Source organism: Myotis daubentonii, chromosome 5, assembly GCF_963259705.1.
Source record: "Myotis daubentonii chromosome 5, mMyoDau2.1, whole genome shotgun sequence".
Taxonomy (NCBI): Eukaryota; Metazoa; Chordata; class Mammalia; order Chiroptera; family Vespertilionidae; genus Myotis; species Myotis daubentonii.
In genome coordinates, this window is record NC_081844.1 from 25,497,813 (window position 1) to 25,521,144 (window position 23,332).

Genomic DNA, 23,332 nt, shown 5'->3' on the forward strand with positions numbered 1-23,332 from the left:
GCAGTGGGTCTTCTTAGTTAGATTTTCCTATCTTACAAATTTAAGATAAACTCATAAATTTATATACACCATGTTTTACCATCTAGTAGTCCTTTAATTTTAACTTTTGTACATAGTAAAGTACTGTCAGGATTTGATCCTTTTAAACATAAACAATTATAAAAAGTATATACCACACAAAATAAAAAATTTCAAAAATTCTTGCCAACTAAAAGGACAAGTTGCATCCCAGTTTGTCCCTTCTCTATATCTCACACAGGTGTTATTTGAGGAATAAGTAGCATATTATAATGCATTAGGGAGTTCAGTTATGCTCCAAAAGGTAGTAGGGATTTTAAATATAAGCTTTGATTACTTTTCCTTACATCAATTGAAATAATGACTTAGTTGTGCCACATCAATTACTTTTTAGCCTTTTAAATTTCAACTAGAGGCCCAATGCACAAAATTCGTGCAAGAGTAGGCCTTCCTTCCCCTGGCTGCCAGCACCAACTTCCCTCTGGCACTAGGGACACGGGCTTCCCTCGCAGCCTCAGCTTCGTCCGGAATGTCTGTCGTCCCGTCTAATTAGCATAGTATGCTTTTATTATTATAGATGTTCTTTAGGGACATGAATACCCACAAACATCGATGTAAGAATGAAAAATGGATCTATGAGGTTAAATACATTTATCTCATATCAACAGGTTCTCTTGCTTAAAGGGAACAAAAATTCTATTTAGTTCCACTATTTACTTGCCTTACCAACATCATCTCTCTCAATCAACTCACATGTTTAATCCCAAGAAACCAAAAATCATATTTCCCACATAGAGAATAAATTTGCCAAGTGCTCAGGGAAACTAGAGTCAAAGGCTGCACTATTCAGTTGATAAAGGACCAAAAGAAACAAGTACTGGAATCAGCTCAGATGAGCAGCCTGCTTCCCACAGGACAGGAGAGCCGCTTTCAGAAGGTTCCACATCCCAGACTCTCCAGGTTGAGACAGAACCCCTGCAGTGGGCCAGTGCCTGGGGAAGGTGGGGAGGGACACCTGAGCAGCCCCAGGAGTGAAGTCTGGGAACTCCTACACCCTCCTCTCCCCGGGGAATAATGGAATTGCTCCCTCTCTCAGGCTTCAGCTCACGGTGAGGAATGCTCAGCTGGATTCAGTGTCGGGTTCTAACCCAAATGAACTCCCAAAGTCACAATCCCTAACCCAGGACACACACTCCTGACTTTCACAGACTTTCTCAACGTGCACAAATGACACTCTGAGTGCACCCACACTGGGGATGCAAAACTCCAACCTATATGCCTAGAAACAGGCGCAGGGGAAGCACAACTAAAACCTCAGAAGGAGCTTCACACTCCTCCCCCAGGTGTACCTGCAGCCCCAGCTCTCCAGGCTATAGAGGCCCCTTCCACGGTGGGTGAGAGCAGGTAGGACACCTGCAGGGGGAGGCTCCCCAGAAAAAACAAGCTGAGCCTTCATGTACTTCCCTTTGCAGGCTCAAGGGGACCTTAGTTTGGGTCACTGACAATAGGCTCCCCAAAATGGAGCTGCTCTGGACTATCCTATGCGTTCAATGACACAACGCCCGTTGGAACAATCTGGCAAAAACACTAAAACCCAGTCTTCAAGAAAAGGGATGAAAATTGTAAGGCTGATGATGGAAGGAGACTTGACTTGGGGTGGTCAACACACAATACAATACACAGATAATGTATTGTAGAACTATGCATCTAAAACCTGTACAGTTTTATTAACTAAAATCACCTCAATAAATTCAACTAAAAACAAGAAAATTGTAAGGCACTTTGCTGACTGAACAAGAAACCTCGTTAAGTATGTACTGGATTGCTAAAAAAAAAAAAAAAAAAAAAAAAAAAAAAAAGATGTTCCCCAGCTAGGAAAGATTCTGGGAGGTCTGGCAAAAGGATTTTATACAACGTAGTTCCAGTACAGTTCTCTCATGTAAAATATCCACAAACAAAAAATAAGCTCCATTAAAACAGCCATCCCTTGGACAAATGAAAATTACAATATGGGTCTACATAGCACAGAATGCAGAATCTCGGAGGGAAGGGAGGGAAGGTGTGGGGGTGGGAAGTGACCAACCAAAGAACTTGCGTGCATATATGCATAACCCATGGGCACAGACAGCGGGGCGGTGAGGGCCTGGGGCAGGGCGTGGTGGAGGGAAATAATGGGGGGAAGAGGTGGACATATGTAATACTTTCAACAATAAAGATTTATTTAAAAAAATAGAAAATAATCACCCTGCTCAACTATAAAAAAAAATAAGTAGAATTTGGGTCTGTTTGAAATGCACCCCGAAGGACAAGTAGTTGATTATGATTCTTGAATCAGAAGGGGGAATTGGCGTTTGGGAATAGAGGGAGGGAGGGACTTGGAAATTCGGGCAGTTCTTGTCAGATTGCGGTGGTAGAGGGTCCAGGGTTGTGGGTTTGAGACCCCCCGCTCCCTAAACATTGGGGAAACTCAGGAGAAAACGGGTCCCCCTGCAAAGGAAGGACGGACTTGGAAGCCCACGGACCACACCGCCTCCCACGCAGGAAACCACGGAGTCACGACTGTCCCCTGATGACGCTCCCTGTGGTCACAACACCTGGGAGACTCAGGGGGGCGGGCACGGAGAGGCTCAGGGCCAACGACGCCGCTGGCAGTGACCGGACCGGACGCCCGGCCTCGGCCGCCAGCTCTGCCCCCACCCACGAGCCGAGGAGACGGAGGGCCGCCCCGCCCCTCACCCCCTACCCTCTACCCCCGACCCCCAGGGGGAGGAGGGGGGCTCATCTGCAGACTCCGAACCTGACCACTGGAGGCCGAGCCCGGCCACAGCCGGTTCCAACCAGCCCAGCCTCTCGTCCCAGCTCGGGGACACCCAGTCCCACACACTCACCATTTCCCAGCTTCTAGGGTCCCCCCGGCAACGCCCCTTCAGCTCCCGCTGGCGGCTTAGCTCACAGTGGGACTGGCGCTGACGCAGACACACCTGGGCCGTTAGCGTCAGCCGCGCGGGAGACACGTGACCCAGGAGCGTCCACACGGTTGGCTGGGTGTTGCTTCTGCGCCTCTGATTGGACAGTTCACAAAGACCCGCCTCCCGCATTTCCTAGCGACAACTCAGGGAACCAGCTCTGGCCTGGGGGTGAGAACTGGCCTTCAGGAACCGTTTGTTCTTCTTTTTAAGTTTTTATTCATTTTAGGGAAAGGAAGGGGTCGGGAGCGGGGGAGGGGGGCGACGGAGCGGAGGGGAAAGAGACAGACAGACAGACAGACAGACATGTGAGAGAGACACATGGGAAACCGAGGCCGGGGATAGAGCCTGCAACCCATGTTGGTGCCCTTGACCTCTCCGTTCCTGGCCAGCACTCTAACCAATGAGCCACACCAGTCAGGGCAACAAGAGAGGTTTGAACTGCATGTGTTCCCTTATAAGCAGCAGCTCAGACCCTTGTTGTTAAAGGGAGGCTGTAGTTTCCATCTGTGGTTGGGAAAACCACGTGGAGGGCTGGTTTGAGTTATGCAAAGATTTTTGACTGGGCAGTTGGCACCCTAATCCACACACTGATCAAGGGACAATCCATATTCCCATCACACACTTAAACTTAGTAAATACAGTGGGGCCTTGACTTACGAGTGTCCCGACTAACGAGTTTTTTGAGATACCAGCTGTCTCTCAGCAGATTGAGTTTTGCATTGAGTTGATAGGGTAATTTGAGTTAAGGAGCTCCTTAACGACCTCCTTAACGAGCTCGGTCTCCGAACGAATTAAACTCGTAAGTCAAGGCCCCACTGTACAGTTATTTACAATTTTAGTAACTCTTTAAAGGTTTTCTAGACAGTATATATAAATTACTCGAGTCTTATCAGATTATTTACATTTTTTTTCTTTCAGTGGGCGTTTTCACGTGTAGAGATGTGGCCACACTAAAATCTTTCTCACACTATTTACATTTACTAGGCTTGACTCAGTGAGTCTTCTTATGCCTTTGAAAAGTGGAGGGATCGATATAGGCTTCCCCACATTCTTCACATGTATACCGTTTCTCTCCAGTGTGCACTCTCAAATGTAATTAAAGGATTTTGTTACAAGTGAAGGCTTTTTTACATTCCTTGCATTTAAATGGCCTCGCTCCATGATGCTTTTTCATGTATTTGTAAGGAACTATAATCTCTGTAGGTTTTACCACGTTGTTTACATTCATAGGATTTCTCTCCAGCGTGGGTTCTTTCGTGTCTGTGATACCAGCTAAGGCGACTGAATGCTTTTCCACATTCCTTACACTGATAAGGAGTATTTCCAGGGAGCATGCATATTCATGTGCACTCAGAGGGAGCTGCGGTAACTGTAGGCTTCTCCACAATGTTTACATTCATAGGATTTCCATCCAGCGTGAGTCTCTTCGTGTATTTGTAAGGTACTGTCTTGTTTGAGTGTTCTCCCACATTCCTTACATTTATAGGGTTTTTCTGCTGTGTGAGTCCATTTGTGTGGTTCTAAGGAACTGCGATGTCTGAAGGCCTTCCCACATAACTTACATTCATAGCATTTCTCTTCAGTGTGAGTTCTTTTCATGTCTTTGAAAACTTCGATAGTTTCTGAGGGCTTTTCCACAGTGTGCACCGGTAGGACTTGTCTCCAGTGCAGGTTCTCTCACAGGTCTGACGAGAAGCTGAAGAACTAAAGGTTTTCCCACGCACCTTATATTTATGAGGAGCATCTGCAGTATGTGTGATCATGTGTCTTTGAAGCAATTTGAGCCCCATAAAGGCTTTTCCACATTTTTTACATTTATAGGTTTTCTCTTCATTGCGAGCTCTTTCATGGTTTTCAATACACTGAAGGGAACTAAAGACATGCCTACATATGTTACATTTATTTGACTTCTCTCTATATTTCTGATACTCAGAAGACTTATGTCCAGTGTGACATCTGGTGTGCCTGTTATGGGATGAATGATCTGTGAAGACTGTCCTACAGCCTCTGTATTCATATGGTTTTACTCTGGGACAAGATGCCTTGTTCAGGTTGAGATTTAGATTTCAGAGAAGAAGGAGAGGGAGAGAGAGAGATAGAAATATCAATGATGAGAGAGAATCATTGATCGGGTGCCTCCTGCATGCCCCCCTACTGGGGACTGAGCCTGCAACCTGGGCATGTGACCTTGACCGGAATCGAACCTGGAACCCTTCAGTCCGCAGGCCAACGCCCTATCCCCTGAGCCAAACCAGCTAGGGCCAAATATTACCATTTTAATACCATGATTGCATTGGGAGAAAATTCATTTTTTTCCTTATTACTATGTACAGCATTCCTAAGTCAGTCATATATGCATTCAATGAACAGAATTTAGTTCAGAACAAAAAGCTGTCCAACCAGCAAATCTGAGAGTCCATTTGATCTTTGGTAACTCAAGTTTTAACAAGGTGCAGCAGACCATATTTTACTAAAGTCCTCCAGGACATTACAAGTAATCAGATGCATGTGGCTGAATGAAAATATTCTATGGAGAAGCACTGCTTTTACTATATATATATATAATTAGTTGTTAATCCCCACCTGAGATACTTTTTCCATTGATTTTTTTTTCCCATTGATTTTTTTTTTTTTTTTAGAGAGGGCAGGAGAGGGTAAGAGAGAGATCCACATAAGAGACACATGGATTGGTTGTCTCCTGCATGCGCCCAGACTGGGCCGGGCATTGAACCTGCAACCCAGGTATGTGCCCTTGACCAGGAATCAAGCCCATGCCCCTTCAGTGTGTGGGCCAACACTCCAACCACTGAGCCACACCAGCCAGGGCTTACCTTGTATAATATCACAATTTCAGTTCTTCCTTTCTCTCTCTGCAGGATTTGATGAGCTAAAATGTTAATCATGTGCCACGTAATGACAAAGATGTTCTGAGATAAGTGTTGTTAGGAAATTTTGTCATTGTGGGAACATAATACACTGCACAGACACAAAATAGGGCCCAAATATTCTGTTCTAAATACAACCAGTTCTTAAATCTATGTCAGAAAAAAAAATATGCAAAAACAGCAAAGAGACAGTAAGCAATATCTATGAACCATAGGACAATCTTCTTTAAATAAAAAGTTTAAAAATGCATAATAGTGATACCTTTAAAAAAGAAAAAAAAAACAAATTAGTGCAGTACCAATCACTAACATTTTCCTAAAGTTACTGATAGACACACCAAACTGTCAATCCAGGAAGCTCACAGGACACTAAACATGACAACCAACAAAAGTGTACACCCAAGTCTCATATTAAATTAGACAAAAACCAAAGGCAATTGAAAAAAGCCAGGAGAAAATGTCTTACATATACAAAACAAATATTAGAATTAAATCATGCTAGCAAGAGAGAAAAATAATATATTTAATTTTTGAAAGAAACACTATCCTAGAATTGTATCAAAAAATTATCATCAAAAATAAAGAAAAATATGTATATTCTGAAATAAAAACTGAGGCAATTTGACATGAGTTGAAAGAAACATTCAGAAACTTACCAAAAGAATGTAAATAATGATACTTGTCACTTTAAAACAACGATTAAATGTCTTGTCCAGCTGGCCTGGCTCAGGGATTGAGCATTGACCTATGAACCAAGAGATCATGGTTTGATTTCCAGTCAGGGCATATGCCCAGGTTGCGGGCTCCATCCCCAGTGAGGGTGTGCAGGAAGCAGCCAGTCAATGATAATCTCTCATCATTGATGTTTCCATCTCTCTCTTTTTCTCTGAAATAAAAAATATATTTTTAAAATTTAAAATATATATATATATATTGTAGTTCTTATCATCATCATAACAGATGACACTTTGTTTAAATCAATATACACTTAAATTTAAAATAATAAAAGGTCCATTCTACATGAAGGGATAGGAATTCAGTATGTGTTTGTGCATAACAAAAAGTAAACCACATTAGGCAAAAGGAAATAAAAAAGAAATAGATGAAAGCACTAATATAGTTGTCGACTTCAACAACCTCTTATCATGAATTATTTCTAGCAGAAAGAACATCACCATGGACAGAGATGAACTCAGACATGCTATGTAACAAATGGATTTAACTGTAACCTGTGAAATACTTCATGTAAGAAGGGCAAGATACACTCCTCGTGAAGTTCACATGGAACATTCACCAATACAGAACACATCATGGGACACAAAACATTAACAAATTTGGAAGAACAGTATCATTCAAAATATGCTCTCACATCAGAGACATTACTCTAAAAATCAATAACAGGATAGTGAATAAATCCCCAAATGTGTAGTCACTTGAAAAGTCACTTCCAAATAATATATGAAATCAAAAAAGGAGTCTCAAAAAAATAAAAATTATTTTAAACTCCATGAAATGAAAATATAACTTCAGAAGTTGTGGGACGCAGCAGAGTCAATGCCCCAAAGGAAATGTATGGTACAACAAATTCACTAGCAAAAAAAAAAAAAAAAGCTATAATTATTAATACAAGCATAATACACTGTAATAAAAGGAAGTGCTAATTAAACTAAGCAGAATAAAATAATAATAATTAGAAAAGTGATCAAGGTAATTGTGAAAAGTCAATGAAGAAAGTTTAAATAAAAATAGCTGGTTCTTTGCCCTGGCCAGTGTTGATCAATGATTAGAGCATCGGCCCAAGCATAGATGGGTTGTGGTTCGTGGTTCGATTTCCCCATCAAGGGCACATACCTGGGTTGCAGGTTTGCTCTCCACCCCTGGTCGGGTGTGTGGGGGAGGCAACCAGTCAATGTGTCTCACTCACATCAATGTTTCTCCGCCCCCCTCTCTCTCTCCCCTCAACTCCCTCCCTACCTCACACTCGCTCTGAAAAAGCAATGGAAAAAAAATACGTTATATATATATCCATATCCTTGAATGAGGATTAACAAAACAAAGCTGGTTCTTTGACCAGATGAATGACATTCATAACCATACTAAGAAAAGAGGGAGGCAGGAATTACAACATAAAACCATTGTAAGCCCATGAGGTATGAGAAGTGATCACTGAAGCTTTATAATGAAGAAGTCTCTGAGGACACTACCAGGTGTGCCTGTTGTTGCACAATTTAAACATTCTAGAGCAGCGGTTCTCAACCTGTGGGTCACGACCCCTTTGGGGGTCGAACCACCCTTTCACAGGGGTCGCCTAAGACCATCAGAAAACACATATATAATTACATATTTTTTCTGTGATTAATCACTATGCTTTAATTATGTTCAATTTGTAACAATGAAATTGGGGGTCACCACAACATGAGGAACTGTATTAAAGGGTCGTGGCATTAGGAAGGTTGAGAACCCCTGTGAGCTTTCTACAGTAAAGGCGCCTATTCTAAAGCTGGGCAGTTTGCATGTAACAGCACAAATCAGCTCAAGTATATTTGTAAACAAAGAATATGTTGCCTCACAAACACCAAAATAATCTAGATGATGTGGTGGGTGCTGAGAGAACTATAGTTACTTCTTCATGTAGACAGAAACTTTGTGGCATTTTATTTATTAAACTAGTTTTTAAAATGAAACCTGCTCTAGCCGGTTTGCCTCAGTGGATAGAGCATCGGCCTGTGGACTGAAGGGTCCTGGGTTCAAGTCTGGTCAAGGGCACATGCCCAGGTTGTGATCCCCAGTGGGGGGTGTGCAGGAGGCAGCTGATCAATGATTCTCTCTCATCATTGATGTTTCTATCTCTCTCTTCCTTACTTTCTGAAAAAATAAAATAAAATAAAATAAACCAAGGCATCAGGGCCTAATATATTTCAGGCAATGGTCCATCTCCTTTTTGCAAGCTTCTTTTCAATATATGTATGTCCCAAATGTCAAAAGAGTGTCCACCAAGAAGAACATCATACATGTAACGCCATATCTATTATCCCGGGGTGAGGTAAATGCAGTTCAGATCTGACCTGCAGAGACTGTGCAGTGGTAATGGTGTTCACGTTCCCTGAGAGTAACCAGGTAAAGGTGTATCACAACCCTTCAAGGTGAAACCCAACTGCACTAAAAGGCTTTTGAAATAGGCACTTAACAGAACAGATCTATCCAAATCTATGACAGCAGAGTACATACCAAATGCTGAGTTGATGGAATCAGTAATTTTGATAATGTTGGGAACTGGAAGTAAGGGTTAATTTGGTACAAGCACATCATCAAGGTTGCAATAATCCATTGTGAAGAATCATTCATTCTTTCCAGATTTAAGAACAGGCCAGCCCTAGCCGGTTTTTCAGGGTGGTTAGAATGCTGGCCTGCAGACTGAAGGGTCTTATGGTTTGATGCTGGTCAAGGGCACGTACCCCGCTAGCCCCGGTTGAGGCGTATGCAGGAGGTAACCAATCCATGTGTCTCTCTCACACTGATGTTTCTCTCGCTCTTTCCTCCCTTCCGAGAGAGAGAGAGAGAGAGAGAGAGAGAGAGAATTTAAGAGAGAGAATATGAGAGAGACACATGGATTGGTTGCCTCCCGCATGCCTGGGAATCGAACCTGTGATCCTTCAGTGCAAAGGCCGATGCTCTCTAACCACTAAACAATAGGGCAGTTTTCAATTCCTAACAGCCCTGTTTAATTTACACTGGGCCATATGAACTATTACTAAGGGGTATGAAACATGGAGTCTCATTTTATGAAGCCAATATGGAAGTGGTGAAGCCTGAATTTAATTTTAATTTGTACATTATTGGTTCAGAGCTTTCCTGCTCACTATGGTATTTTAGAAGAATGAATTTTATGACCATAAATCAAAGCTGACTTTTGATTTTTAAGGTGATGTATACCCCTTTCTTCTCTATTTTATTTCAGTAATTCCCCTAAGATCATGGAATACCTTTATTCAGTTAACTGAGATCCCAGGTATAACTGTAATTTGAGACAGAAAATAGTTAACAATTCAAAATTATTTTTAGAGACTCAAAATCCAATGAGTGCCCATGGATTAATCTTTGTTTTTTGTAAAACCTTTCTATTTATTTTGAACACCTAATTAGGTCAAATTTATATCTTTGTTTTAATTAAATCTTTATTGTTCAGATTATTACATTTGTTCCTCTTTCCCCCCCCCCCCATAACTCCCCTCCACTGAGGTCCCACCCCACTGTCCTCATCCATAGGTGCACGATTTTTGTCCAGTCTCTTCCCGCATCTCCCACACCCCTTTCCCCCCTCCAAGAATAGTCAGTCCATTCCCTTTCTATGTCCCTGATTCTATTATGATCACCAGTTCATTCTGTTCATCAGATTATTTATTCACTTGATTCTTAGATTCACTTGTTGATAGATGCGTATTTGTTGTTCATAATTTGTATCTTTCCCTTTTTCTTCTTCCTCCTCTTCTTAAAGGATACCTTTCAGCATTTCATATAATACTGGTTTGGTGGTGATGAACTCCTTGAGCTTTTCCTTTTCTGTGAAGCTCTTTATCTGACCTTCAATTCTGAATGATAGCTTTGCTGGATAAAGTAATCTAGGTTGTAGGTTCTTGGTATTCATCACTTTGAATATTTCTTGCCACTCCCTTCTGGCCTGCAAAGTTTCTGTTGAGAAATCAGCTGACAGTCATATGGGTATTCCCTTGTAGGTAACTGACTTTCTTTCTTTTGCTGCTTTTAAGATTCTCTTTGTCTTTTGCTCTTGGCATTTTAATTATGATGTGTCTTGGTGTGGTCCTCTTTGGATTCCTTTTGTTTGGGGTTCTCTGCGCTTCCTGAACTTGTAAGTCTATTTCTTTCACCAGGTAGGGGAAGTTTTCTGTCATTATTTCTTCAAGTAGGTTTTCAATATCTTGCTCTCTCTCATCTTCTGGCCCCCTTATAATTCGGATGTTGGTACGCTTGAAGCTGTCCCAGAGGCTCCTTACACTATCTTCGTATTTTCGGATTCTTTTTTCATTTTGCTTTTCTGGTTGGGTGTTTTTTGCTTCTTCGCATTTCAAATCTTTGACTTGATTCTTGCGCTCCACTGGTCTGCTGTTGGGAGTCTGTATAATATTCTTTATTTCAGTCCGTGTATGCTTAATTTCTAGTTGGTTCTTTATCACAACATCAAGGGTCTCATTAGATTTCTTGAGGATCTCACTATATTTATCGGCGGTCTCACCAGTCTTTTCGAGGGCCTTACTAAGTTCATCGGCGGCTTCTAGACAGTTCTTGAGAGACCTTAAAAGTGTGGTTTTGAACTCTATATCCTCCATTTCTGACATTTGTGTCCTGTTTCTTTGTCTCCGCATTTTTTATGCTTTCTTGGTGCACCCCCTAGTGGTCTTTGTGCGCAGTCTTGTTGTAGTTAAGCCTTGATTGTTGTAGGTAATACTGGGGGGATTTGACCTCCAGGCCAACTGGCTGTGAGCTGAACTCCTAATTAGGTCAAATTTATATCTTTTAAAATACCTTTTTTCTTTCATGTCTGTTACCTCTTTTATATTTTAGGTCAATATACAGGGTGTCCCAAAAACACACTTAGCTGATAACTCACTTAATTTTAACTCTTTTCAGAGTTGAAATAATGGGTGAAGCCAGACTAAGTTTTGAACAAGAAAATTTATCCTACAGTACCACTAGATTTTTTTTTTATGGGGATACATAAAAGATAAAGTTTACAGTACAAAGCCAGCAACAGCTGACAAATTTAAAAGCGCACAAATACCGAACGAAATGATTCTTGGTGTTTGTGATTCCATTGCTTCCTATCATAAGCAGTGCCTGGACCAGAACAGCCACCAGTTTGAAAACAGGCATTGACAAAAAAATTATTCACTTCTGTAGATTCTTTTAAATTTTGAAAATGAACTGTATGTTAATAAACACTGGCTCTATAATCATTCAAGGTGTGTATACATATTTGCAGGACACCGTATATAAAAATCAAGAATGTGTGTGATTTCTCTACCCTGGTACCCATAAACTTTTTCCTCCAAAGAGCTTTAGCTCTAGCCAATACAGCGTCGGCCAGTGGACCAAAGGGTCCCATGTTCAATTCCAGTCAAGGGCATGTACCTTGGTTGCAGGCTCCTCCCTGGCCTGGGCCCTGGTCGGGGCTCATGCAGGAGGCAACCGATCGATGTGTTTCTTTCACATCGATGTTTCTCTCTGTCTTTCCCTCTTTTCTCCATTCTCTCTAAATAAATCAATGGAATAATATCCTCAGGTGAGGATTAACAAAAAATAAATAAACAAACAAACAAACAAACCAAGGGCTTTAAATTAGTGCCATCAGCATTAGACTCCTCTGCCCCTATAAGAAAAATTATAAGACTTAAGGACCCAGAGCTTGAGTCCAGTTTGAACTAATCCCTTCAGACTGTGCCACAGACAGACCATAACTATAATACTCAATAACCAGAGGGTCAGGATCTGAGTTGCAGTAGACACAGAGCCATCAGCAGCAGAGGTACTTAAGGGTCCTGGTGAGCTCTCTGATACTAAGATAGTAGAACTGAACCCACCATCTACTGGCTGCTTTTCCCAGGAGTGAACCAAGATATGTAGACAGCAAGTCTTCTTAAGTTAATTTCCTAGCTTAGGTATTTCCATGTATTACTGATTTAAAACAAAGATAGAAATGTATAATACACCATATTTTCCAATTACTAATTCCTATACTTAATTTTTACATATTAAAACTAATTTAATTTTAACTTTGATGTAGGGAGCGGCTATAGGGTCAAGCCTTGGACTGACCTGTGGCAGGGCCACATGCAAGTCCCAGTTTGGAGGGCAGAGCCCTTCTAGTACAATTAAGCTTGACCTTATAGTCCTCCCTTGTGCCTAGGTAGCTAATGGGCTGTGGGAGGTGCAGCAAGTGCTGCCAAAACAAGGCTTGAGTAATGAAATAGATTTGAAACTCCCAAGAACATTGTAAACATATTGACCACTCCCCTTGTTTTGCTTTGTGTGATCTGATTATAAATTAAAGCTTCAGCTCACAGGCTGGGTCACTGTTTCCTCAGCGAAGCAGTAATCCACCTGGTCCCAACTGTATTCTCTTGTCTGTCTTCTTTAATCCTTCACCACCCCTCCTCAGGTTCACCCCTGGCCGTGCTGGAGGCAGTTTACTTTTATACAAGGAAAACCACTCAAAAATGTAATCCTTTAAACATTAAAAGCTATAATACTGCTGACTATCAAAAACTTTCAAATCTCTTTCTGATAGAAAACATAAAATACATTCTAATATATTTCACACTGAAGATATATACATAATGAGTACCATATTATAATGCATTAGGAGTTTGTAATTAACACCCTCAAAATGAACTAGAAATTCCAAACATTTCCATGTTTTAAAGTGTTTTCCTAATTTCAATGAATATAGAAATTCAATTGCTTTTCTTCACATCCATTAAAATAGGAATTCATTTGCCTTAGGATTAGTATGACCTTTTAATTGTCAAACTTCTCTAGAGATAAAAACATACAAATAATGGAACAAAAAGGAAAAAAGCACCTGAGAACTTAAAGACACCCATCTCCCCCCTCAGGTTCTCTTGCCTAAATAGAACCAAAATTCTATTAATTTCACAATTTTATTGCCTTACTCACATGGTATCACTCAATCAACTTACATTTTAAAAGCCCAAGTGCTAATGTAAAATTAAGGAGCTGTAATATTCAATGGAGAAAGGAATCCAAAGAAAAACCCAAATCTTGGCATGAAAACACAGCAGTCTGCTTCCCTAAAATTCAGAAGAAAAACGCACACTAAGAAAATCGAACCTGTTCCCAATGTGAATGAAAAGGGGCTCCGTAATAAATCTGACATAGCTCAGTGAGGGACACTCACCTCACAGGTTGGTCAGATCCAATTCCCAACTGGGTAGGTGGGTCAGGTAGGGTCATCCAGCCTCAGCCTGTAACTCCCTGATACAAGGTTTATCTTCACCTTCGCAAGCCCTGTCCATTATTCTTGTGCATCCAGGCTAACAGACCTTTGAAATGCCAGAGTCGTCTTTTTCAGACTCCTGAGGTGTAATCACCTTCAAGGGAGCACATAATTCAATCCTGGCCTTGCTGTCTTTCACCTTCATGTAATCTGTATGTTCCCTACTGAATGCCAAAAGTGTTAAAGGAACTGCAAGCTGTTATTCTTAGGAGCATTTTCTCAGTCTTTTGAGATCTTGCTCCTGAAAGGACAGAACGGAACTGATAGTGAAAGGACAGAACGGAACTGATAGCTGTGTCCCTAACTCTTCTCCCAAGAAAGCCACAGAATGTATCAGTTACTCAGCCTGCCCTTATCTCAGCCAATGGGAAAGCAAGGGAAACTAGCCCCCGGCCTTCACTCAACCAACCGGAATCGACCAAGTGCCTCCACCCCCCTCCCCAAGCCCTATAAATTCTTTGTTCTCTTGGGACTCGGGGCTCTCTCACATCCTGCCGCTGCGCCAGTAAAGGAGGCAGAGGGACCAAGCTAGCTTGAATAAAGACTCTTTGCTTTTGCATCGGACTCGGCTCCCTGGTGGTCTGTCTTTGGGGATTTTGAAATCTGGGCATAACACTCCCAGGCATATACTCTGTTTGGACCAAATAAACTCTAATAAACTCTTTTTAAAATTTTCTACAGATTTGGACTTTTTGAGGGCTAAACACCCCTAGTTGAGACAGAAGCCCTAGAGCGAGTCAGTCCTTGGGGAAGGAGAGTGGGGCACCTGAGCAGCCACAAGATTGGACCCTGGGAGCTCCACACAGTCTCCCCCTCACCTGTAAGCATGGAAGTGCCCCCTTCCCCAGGCTTCCATTCTCACAGTGAGAAAACCAGAGACAGATTCCATTTAAATTCTGACCCAAATGAACCCCCAAACTCATAAACCACTTGTCCATGAGATAAAACACCTCATCATCAGACTTTCTCAATGTACACAAAATATAATCCGAGGGCAAAACAACATAAAATCAAAAATTGACCAAGCCTAAAAGCCATAACCACAACCTCAGAAAGGGCATCATCACCGCCACCCTACCCCAACCCTCCCTGTTGTGCTCCCCATCCCACCCCGCCTCGCACCCCCAGCTTTCCAGGGCTTCCTGGATTTTCTCATGAATCTAACTTGAACAATTCCGCTTTGCAAGACTAAGCACTGAAAATATATTTTAAAACTCTGAAAATAAAACAAACCTCTGAAACTTACTATACATGCTCAGGAAGAAAGAGTGAAAGAATGCTACAAAACTTGAATCTAATATGCAATATTTTATTTTTTCTAAGTTCACAGCAGTTTGTGCCTGGTTGGAACCATTTTATATTGTCTTTAGAACTCTATTGATTGGATACATTTTACTTGTATTTAAAAAATGAGACTTAGATCAATAAATGTTTTCAAGTGAGAAGTCCAAAGAGTGGCAGTGCTGACAGGCGAGAACACCCAGGGAAGTTTCCAAACAGAAACCTCCACCCAAAACTTCCCATAGGATGTCTGTGCCCAGGGAATATGGGGCAAGGGGTGGGGGGGAGGGTTGGGGGGTACATGCGGATTTCAAACATCTTCCCGGTGCTTACTCTCAGCTTTCTTCTCATATAAAACAAATATAAATCCTTTAAAAACAGCATTTCATTACTCTTAAACACACACACACACACACACACACACACACACACACACATACACACACACACACACAAATATGAGGTCCGTTCGAAATGCACCTGAAGGGCTATTAAGTAGTTGATGCGGTGACAAAAAGAGGGATAGTTATTTGGCTTTGGGATTTCCTGAAGGAATCTAAAAATTTAGGGACTTCTTGCCAGTCCTATAAGAGCCAATTTCGGAGAATGGGGTCGTGGATTAGAGACCCTGCTTCCAAAACTTTTGGAAAACTTAGGAGAAAACGTGCCCCTCGGAGTAGAAAGAAGGAACTGGGGAGCACAGACCACAGCTGCTCCGCCCCACGAATCCCCGAAGATGAGTCACCTCCCTGTGGTCCCCGTGCCATCTGGGGAGACGAGGGGCTGCGGGCGCAGAGCTGCCTGGCGAGGCTGCGGGCCGAAGTCGCCTCGCGCAGTAACGGACCGGGACTGCCAGGGTCCTTTCTAACGGCCCAGCCCCCACGACGCAGGTCGGAGGGCACCGCGGTGGTTGCGGCGCCCCCGGGGGAGTAGGATCCGCAGACTCCGGACTTGACCGAGGGGAACCGGGTCCCTGCCACAGCGGATCCAACCATCTCCTCCCCTTCTCCGCACCTGGCCCGAACACACCATTTCTAGGTTTCCTGGGTCTCCCCGAGTCCTGGCTAGCGCTCCCACTACCTGTGCACATCACAGCACGACAGGGTAACCAGCAGGGCCACCGGGGAACGCACGGTCACAAGCCGGGAAGGAGCAGAGTTCAAACGTCATAAGGGGGGTCCGAGTCAGAAAGTCCACAGAGCGCATCGCGTGACACCACCCACCTGTCCCACCGGCGATCATAATTGAACAGAAAGCAACGCACATCCCCTTCGTGCCTGATTGGCAGGACCAAGAAGTACCTGGCGGGAAGGAGTCCCCCCACCTCCGACCCCCGCCAGGCCCATCTAACCTAGGCCTCCGGGAGGCTCCCTCATCTGCCTCGTGCTTGCGACACAGCTTTTTCCTGACACGGGGCTGACTCTACTGTATTCGCCCAGCTCTTTGTGAACACGTGCGCGCAGGTATGCATAGGGAACTCATGACTGAGTTTCCAAGCGGAGCTAGTATAAATAACAATGCTTATAAAATTAATGTACAGATATTTGTTCAAACACGTTTCCTTTTCTCATGGGCATATACCTAGAAGAGGAATTGAGTCATGTCATATTTCTAGCTTTAATTTTTGGGTCTGCCAGACTTTCAAAGTGGTTGAAACATTTTATAATTGCACCACCAGTCTATTAGGGTTCAATTGTCTCTACATATATATTCAACATTTATGATCTCACATTTTGATTCTAGCCATCCTAGTGATTGTGAATTGGTGTCTCATTGAGGTTTGACTTGAATTTTCTAATGACACTGATGTCAAACATATTGTCACGTGCTCTTGGCCATTTGCAGGACCAGCTGCAATGATCAATGATCCCCTGTCATGGTGCTGACCAATCAGTGGGACCAGGACCTTGAAATGGTACACCTGGAAAACTGATGAATATTTTGCTGAAACCCTCCCCTGAGACCTCCCCTAAGAGAGAGATAAAGCTCTCAAGACAAAGGACCCAGGAGCACACCTGTATTTTTACCTTTCCCCTCTTCTTTTCCCACAGCTAGGTATCTCCTAAACCAGTGGTTCTCAACCTTGGCTGCACGTTAGAATCACCTGGGAATCTTTTTAAAATCCTGATTTCTGGGCCTCATCCTCCGGAAATTCTATTTCTTTGTTATGGGGTGGGGCCACAACATTAGTAACAAAGAAACAGAATTTCCGGAGGATGAGGCCCAGAAATCAGGAGTTTAAAAAGATTCCCAGGTGATTCTAATGTGCAGCCAAGGTTGAGAACCACTGTAAAAACTCTAAGGGGCCCCATGAGACTTGCAGTCAGGGGAGCAATGGGCAGCACCAGCTGGTCCCAGGCTAATCCCAAGAACCCCCTTTTATCTGATTTCTCAGTGAGCCAAAGCAGGCCACTGCAGCTCTCCTGTTACTTCTTCTATCCTAGGCCCTTCCTTGTGTCACTGGCCCCAGCTTTATTTTAATAAGCATACTCTCTAGATCACCTGGACTCATGTTGTGAAATATTTCCTGCACAAAGAAACCCCAGGCAGACCTGCTCCGGGCCAAGTACACTTTCCAGTAACAGTGACAGAAATATTTTCCTTCTTTTCTTTCTAGGTTTTTTGCCTGGTCTAATGAATAAAATGACATAAGATAGAATAACCAAAAAACCTTTTAAGTTTTTATATATGAAATACCAATAAAAAAAGAGACTCAAATCAGTAACCATAGCAGAAATCTTTTATACATTTTAGACAATTAACAAGAACTAAGAAAAATTGACAAGGCAGAAGAGGTTAGGCTTGGTGTACTGAAAGGTGAAGAAATAAGTTTTTTTATACAGCCTTCTCAGTGCTAAGTTTCTGTCTCTGATGACAGAAATTTGGTCTACCCTTTTGGTGCGTGGAGGTAACCTATCTCTCAGGAGATTCATCTCCTGCTTTCAGAGGGACAAAGGAGGTTCAGAGTGCCCTGGGAAGGGACCAACATTCTGCCACCCTGAAGCTATCCTTTTGGGATATTGATTTTAAATTGTGTATTAAGAAACATCAGACTCAATAAAACTTTGACTCTCCCTCTTTAAAAAAAAAAATGTTTTATTGATTTTTTTTTTTTTTTTTTAGAGAGAGAGGAAGGGAGAGGGAGAGATTGAAACATAGATGAAGCCCTGACCGGTTTGGCTCAGTGGATAGAGCGTCGGCCTGCAGACTCTATGAAACATAGATGAGAGAGAAACATCAACATCTATTGGCTGCCTTCTGCATGCCTCCTGCTGGGGATCGAGCCCCAAACGCCCCGGCATGTGCCCTCACTGGGAATCAATCTGTGTCACCTTGGTGCATAGATTGATGCTCAACCACTGAACCACACCACCCCGGCTCTCCCTCTTTTCCCCCCCAAGATATTCGGACAAAGAAACCTGTTTCAGAAAGGAGATCTCAGGATGATGTTTTAGCATAATTTGCATTCAGTATGGTAAACAAGAGGGCTTTAGGCAGGGACCTGTTAGCTAGATACCCATGTGTCCCACTGTTTCTGCGCTGCCTAGCAAGGATTTTTTTTTTAGGGTCAGAACTTTTTGTTTCGATCTTCATTTTTTTAAAATATATTTCATTGATTTTTTACAGAGAGAAGGGAGAGGGATAGAGAGTTTGAAACATTGATCAGCTGCCTCCTGCACACCCCCTACTGGGGATGTGCCTGCAACCAAGGTACATGCCCTTGACTGGAATCAAACCTGGGACCCTTCAGTCCGCAGGCCGACGCTCTATCCACTGAGCCAAACCAGTTAGGGCACCTAGCAAGGATTTTCCTGCTCTTTGTATTCTGTTGTTTCTCAACCACCTGAAAATTGTCCGTTCTCGCCTCTGAAATCCAATACCTTATTTCCCCCTTCTCCTTTGTCCAAAGAAATGCCTTATACACCTAATATTGCCCCACTGTCTTTAGGATTTCCATGCCTATGTGAATTCCCCATGTACATGCATTAAACTTTGATTTTCTCCTGTTCATCTGTTCTGTTAGATTATTAGCCCAGTCTAGAAGAACTTTGAAAATGGGAGGAAAAGGTATTAATAATTCTTTTAATTAAATTTTATTGTCCAGATTATTATAGTTGTTCCTCTTTCCGCCCCCCCCATAGCTCTCCTCCACCCAGTTCCCACCCCACCCTCTGCCCTTACCCCTCCCACTGTCCTCATCCATAGGTGTACGATTATTGTCCAGTCTGTTCCTGCACTCCCACACCCATTTCCCCCCAAGAATTGTCAGTCCACTCCCTTTCCATGCCCCTGGTTCTATTATATTCACCAGTTTACTCTATTCATCAGATTTTTTTATTCACTTGATTTTTAGAGTCACTTGTTGATAGATATGTATTTGCTGTTCATACCTTTCAGCATTTCATATAATGCTGGTTTGATGGTGATGAACTCCTTTAGCTTTTTCTTATCTGTGAAGCTCTTTATCTGACCTTCAGTTCTGAATGATAGCTTTGCTGGTTAAAGTAATCTTGGCTGTAGGTTCTTGCTATTCATCACTTTGAATATTTCTTGCCACTCCCTTCTGGCCTGCATAGTTTCTGTTGAGAAATCAGCTGACAGTCGTATGGGTACTCTCTTGTAGGTAACTGACTTTCTTTCTCTTGCTGCTTTTAAGATTCTCTCTTTGTCTTTTGCTCTTGGCATTTTCATTATGATGTGTCTTGGTGTGGTCCTCTTTGGATTCCTTTTGTTTGGGGTTCTCTGCGCTTCCTGGACTTGTAAGTCTATTTCTTTCACCAGGTAGGGGAAGTTTTCTGTCATTGTTTCTTCAAATAGGTTTTCAATATCTTGCCCTCTCTCTTCTTCTGGCACCCCTATAATTCTGATGTTGGTACGCTTGAAGTTGTGCCAGAGGCTCCTTACACTATCTTCATATTTTTGGATTCTTTTTTCTTTTTGCTTTTCCGGTTGGGTATTTTTTGTTTCTTCGTATTTCAAATCTTTGACGTGATTCTTGGGATCCTCTAGTCTGCTGTTGGATCTCTGTATATTATTCTTTATTTCAGTCAGTGTATGCTTAATTTCTAGTTGGTCTTTTTTCATATCCTCCAGGGTCTCACTAAATTTATTGGCGGTTTCCAGAAAATTCTTGAAAAACCTTATAACCGTGGTTTTGAACTCTATATCCAGTCGTTTGCTTTCCTCCGTTTCTGTCATTTGTGACCTGTTTCTTTGTCTCCACATTTTTTATGCTTCCCTGTGTTGGTAGAGTGGCTTTGTGTGCTAGGTGTCCTATAGGGCCCAGTGGCTCAGCCTCCCCAATTACCTGAGGTGGGCACTCTTGGTGCACCCCTTTGTCGGCTTTGTGCACAGTCTTGTTGTAGTTAAGCCTTGATTGTTGTAGTTATCACTGGGAGAAATTGACCTCCAGGCTAACTGGCTGTGAGAATCAGCTGTGTCTGCAGTGGGAGAACTTCTGTGCTGAAGACACCCTTATGGGGCAAGACTTGCTTCAGTGGGGCTTTGGTGCTCACTGAGTCTGCCCCTGAGTGTGTCCCTTATGGATCTGAGGAGTTGTAATCTGGATGGTCCCACTCTGACCACTTGGTATACTGGCTCTTGGATCTAAGGAGGTGCTAATTTAGCCTCTGCCTGAGGCTACCCAGCAGGAGCTAGGAAGAGATCTGCAGATTCCCCTTCCTTTTTGGGGGGTTTGGAGGTGCCCAGATGAGGCCCAGCTGTGAAGCAATGCAAGCTGCTGTGGGGCCTTGGGCCTTCTCTTAGAAGTTCTGGGTCTGTCTGGCCCAGCTGCAATTTGTTAGGTAATTTTCAGATTGCAAAGGGTCAGGGCATTCATATGCAAAAGCTTCTGCCACAGCCTGGGTGGGGCAGGGTCTCAGGGAATCAACAGGGCGGAGCAAGCAGCTATAGCTGATCCTCAGCCCTGCCCTAAGGGGCCCCGCGTCTCAGTGTCCTGGTAATCACTGTAAGCACCTCTGAGGGAAAGCCGCCCTCAAGTTCCAAGTTCTGCCCGCTGCCAGACAGTCCAGTTTCTCCCCGTATGAGTCCTGGGTCCCCAGAGACTTCCAGGAACCAGAGTTCAGAGCAGTCAGGAGCTTGTGACTCCCTCCCGATTCAAAAAGACAGCTGGCGTCCTCAGGTGCCAGGCCCTTTCCGTGCGCACTTGAGCCTCCTTACCTCTGCACTTTACTTCCGCAGCTCCTCTGAGTCTCAGTGTGCTTTTCTCTTTCCTTCTAGTTGTAGAATTCCCACTCAGCCAGCCTTCCTGTAGTTCTGGATGATGTCCGTTTTGTCTTTTCATTGTATTTCTGAAGTTGTTGTGGGAGGCAGCAATTTCCGGTGTTTACCTATGCCGCCATCTTGGTTTCCCCCAGATTGTAGTTGTTTTGAAGATACTCTTGACTGAAAAGAATCCAAAAAAATGAGCTGGGAAATGGTGCCCTATGTTAAAGCCCCTGTGTATCATTCTATTGCCATACTAGAGGCCTGGTGTACGACATTTGTGCATTTGGGTGTCGGGGCTGGGGTCTCTTCTCCATGTCCTGCATGGAGAGAGAGATGTGAACCAGTTTGTATAAATTAGGAGGCACTTTTGGGATTAAAGAAAAATGAACAGGACAGACACAAAATTAGATTAAAAGTTTGGGCTGGGTGTGGCGTCTGCCCTCTCATAGAGGGACAGACAGAGAGAGCCGGCACTGGAAGGAGTTTATTATATACTCAAATTACAGGAAGTTACATCACATCTGGGTGGGCCTTGAGTTCCTGGCGACATCATGAGATCCATCCCCTTAACACTGGGCGGGAAAGTCAGACTGAGTAGCGTCCAATTTCTTGACTGGGTCCGCCCTCAGGGCATGGCTATGCCTTCGCTCTGAGTTTCAGCTGACATAATTAAACCGAGTGTTCTTTGCCAGCGGCCCTTAACACTGGGGGTGGAGGGTGGAAAGGGGGTCTCTCAGCCTGGCCTGTGCCCTCTTACAGTCTGGGATCCCTTGGGGGATGTCCACCTGCCTGCTTAAGCCTGTTCCCCGGAGGCGGGGTAGGCTCTGGCCACTGCTGCTGCCCTCTCCGGCTGTGAACCTAGCCTCTGGCTGAGCGGTGTTCCCATTGTGGGAGTGCACTGACCACTAAGGGGCAGCTCTTGCATTGAGAATATGCCCCCTGGTGGTCAGTGCACGTCATAGCGACCAGTCATTCTGTCGTTCGGTCAATTTGAATATTAGGGTTTTATTATATAGGATATGATGGCTCCACAATCTAATGCCTATTTTGCTTATGCCTTCCATACTCATGCAAGTGAGGCTACTGGTACAGTCTAATATGGAATCTCAGAGACTATAAATCCTGGAAAATCTAATTCCTAACATTACCTACAAAGGGATATCCCAAACATAGATTTTGGGTCATATCACAGGTCTCTCCTCTTAAACCAAAATATATCTAACATGCCAGTCAGGAAAAAAAGCACAAGATCAAATAACAAAGTAACAATTCACATGGAAATATATTCTTCATAAAATTGACACACATAAATATTTACTCCCACTGTTTATTGCTAAGAAACATGAGGAAAAAGCTTTTATACCCATCACCTCCCCCTGACCCCACCCCCCCCATCAAAAAAAAGCACTGTCAGTAATAAAGGGATATATGAGATATACATATATATATACACACATATACATAAAGGGATATATGAGATATATACATATATATACACACATATACATAAAGGGATATATGAGATATATACATATAGATATTAAATTTCACAAGGCCAGTAAAAACTCCAAATACCAAAATAAAAAAATATATTGAATTGTAATTTTTTAATGCCATCTGAACAAAAAACAAATAAAACATCATTTAAAAAATAAACTATTTCCATATTAGAAATACATTAGAATTTACACACTTTGGATCTAACAGGCTTCAAAAAGTCAATAGATAATATTACTAACTGACTTAATAAAAAATCACCAGTTACTAATATGTAATACTGTAGAAAGTTATGTCCCAGAATTATTCCATTGTAATATTCATTTCTAAAAGAAATTACAGTTGACCCTTGAACAACACAGGCTTGAACTGCAAGGATCCACTTTTTAGCAGCAGTTCAAACACTTGTTTTTTAAAAAAAA

General features: G+C 42.8%; 1 protein-coding gene and 1 pseudogene across 1 annotated transcript in view; both read right to left on the bottom strand.

Moving 5' to 3' along the window:
- The window catches only part of LOC132234987 (zinc finger protein 14-like), a 29,843-nt pseudogene extending 26,803 nt beyond the window's left edge, over positions 1–3,040 (bottom strand).
- The window catches only part of LOC132234988 (zinc finger protein 791-like), a 108,430-nt gene extending 92,135 nt beyond the window's left edge, over positions 1–16,295 (bottom strand). The window contains exon 1 of the mRNA XM_059696665.1: positions 16,215–16,295. Coding sequence (XP_059552648.1) covers positions 16,215–16,217 — 3 coding nt within the window. The 5' untranslated portion in view covers positions 16,218–16,295. The remainder of the gene's footprint in view (positions 1–16,214) is intronic.
- Between the last annotated feature and the right edge of the window lie 7,037 nt (positions 16,296–23,332).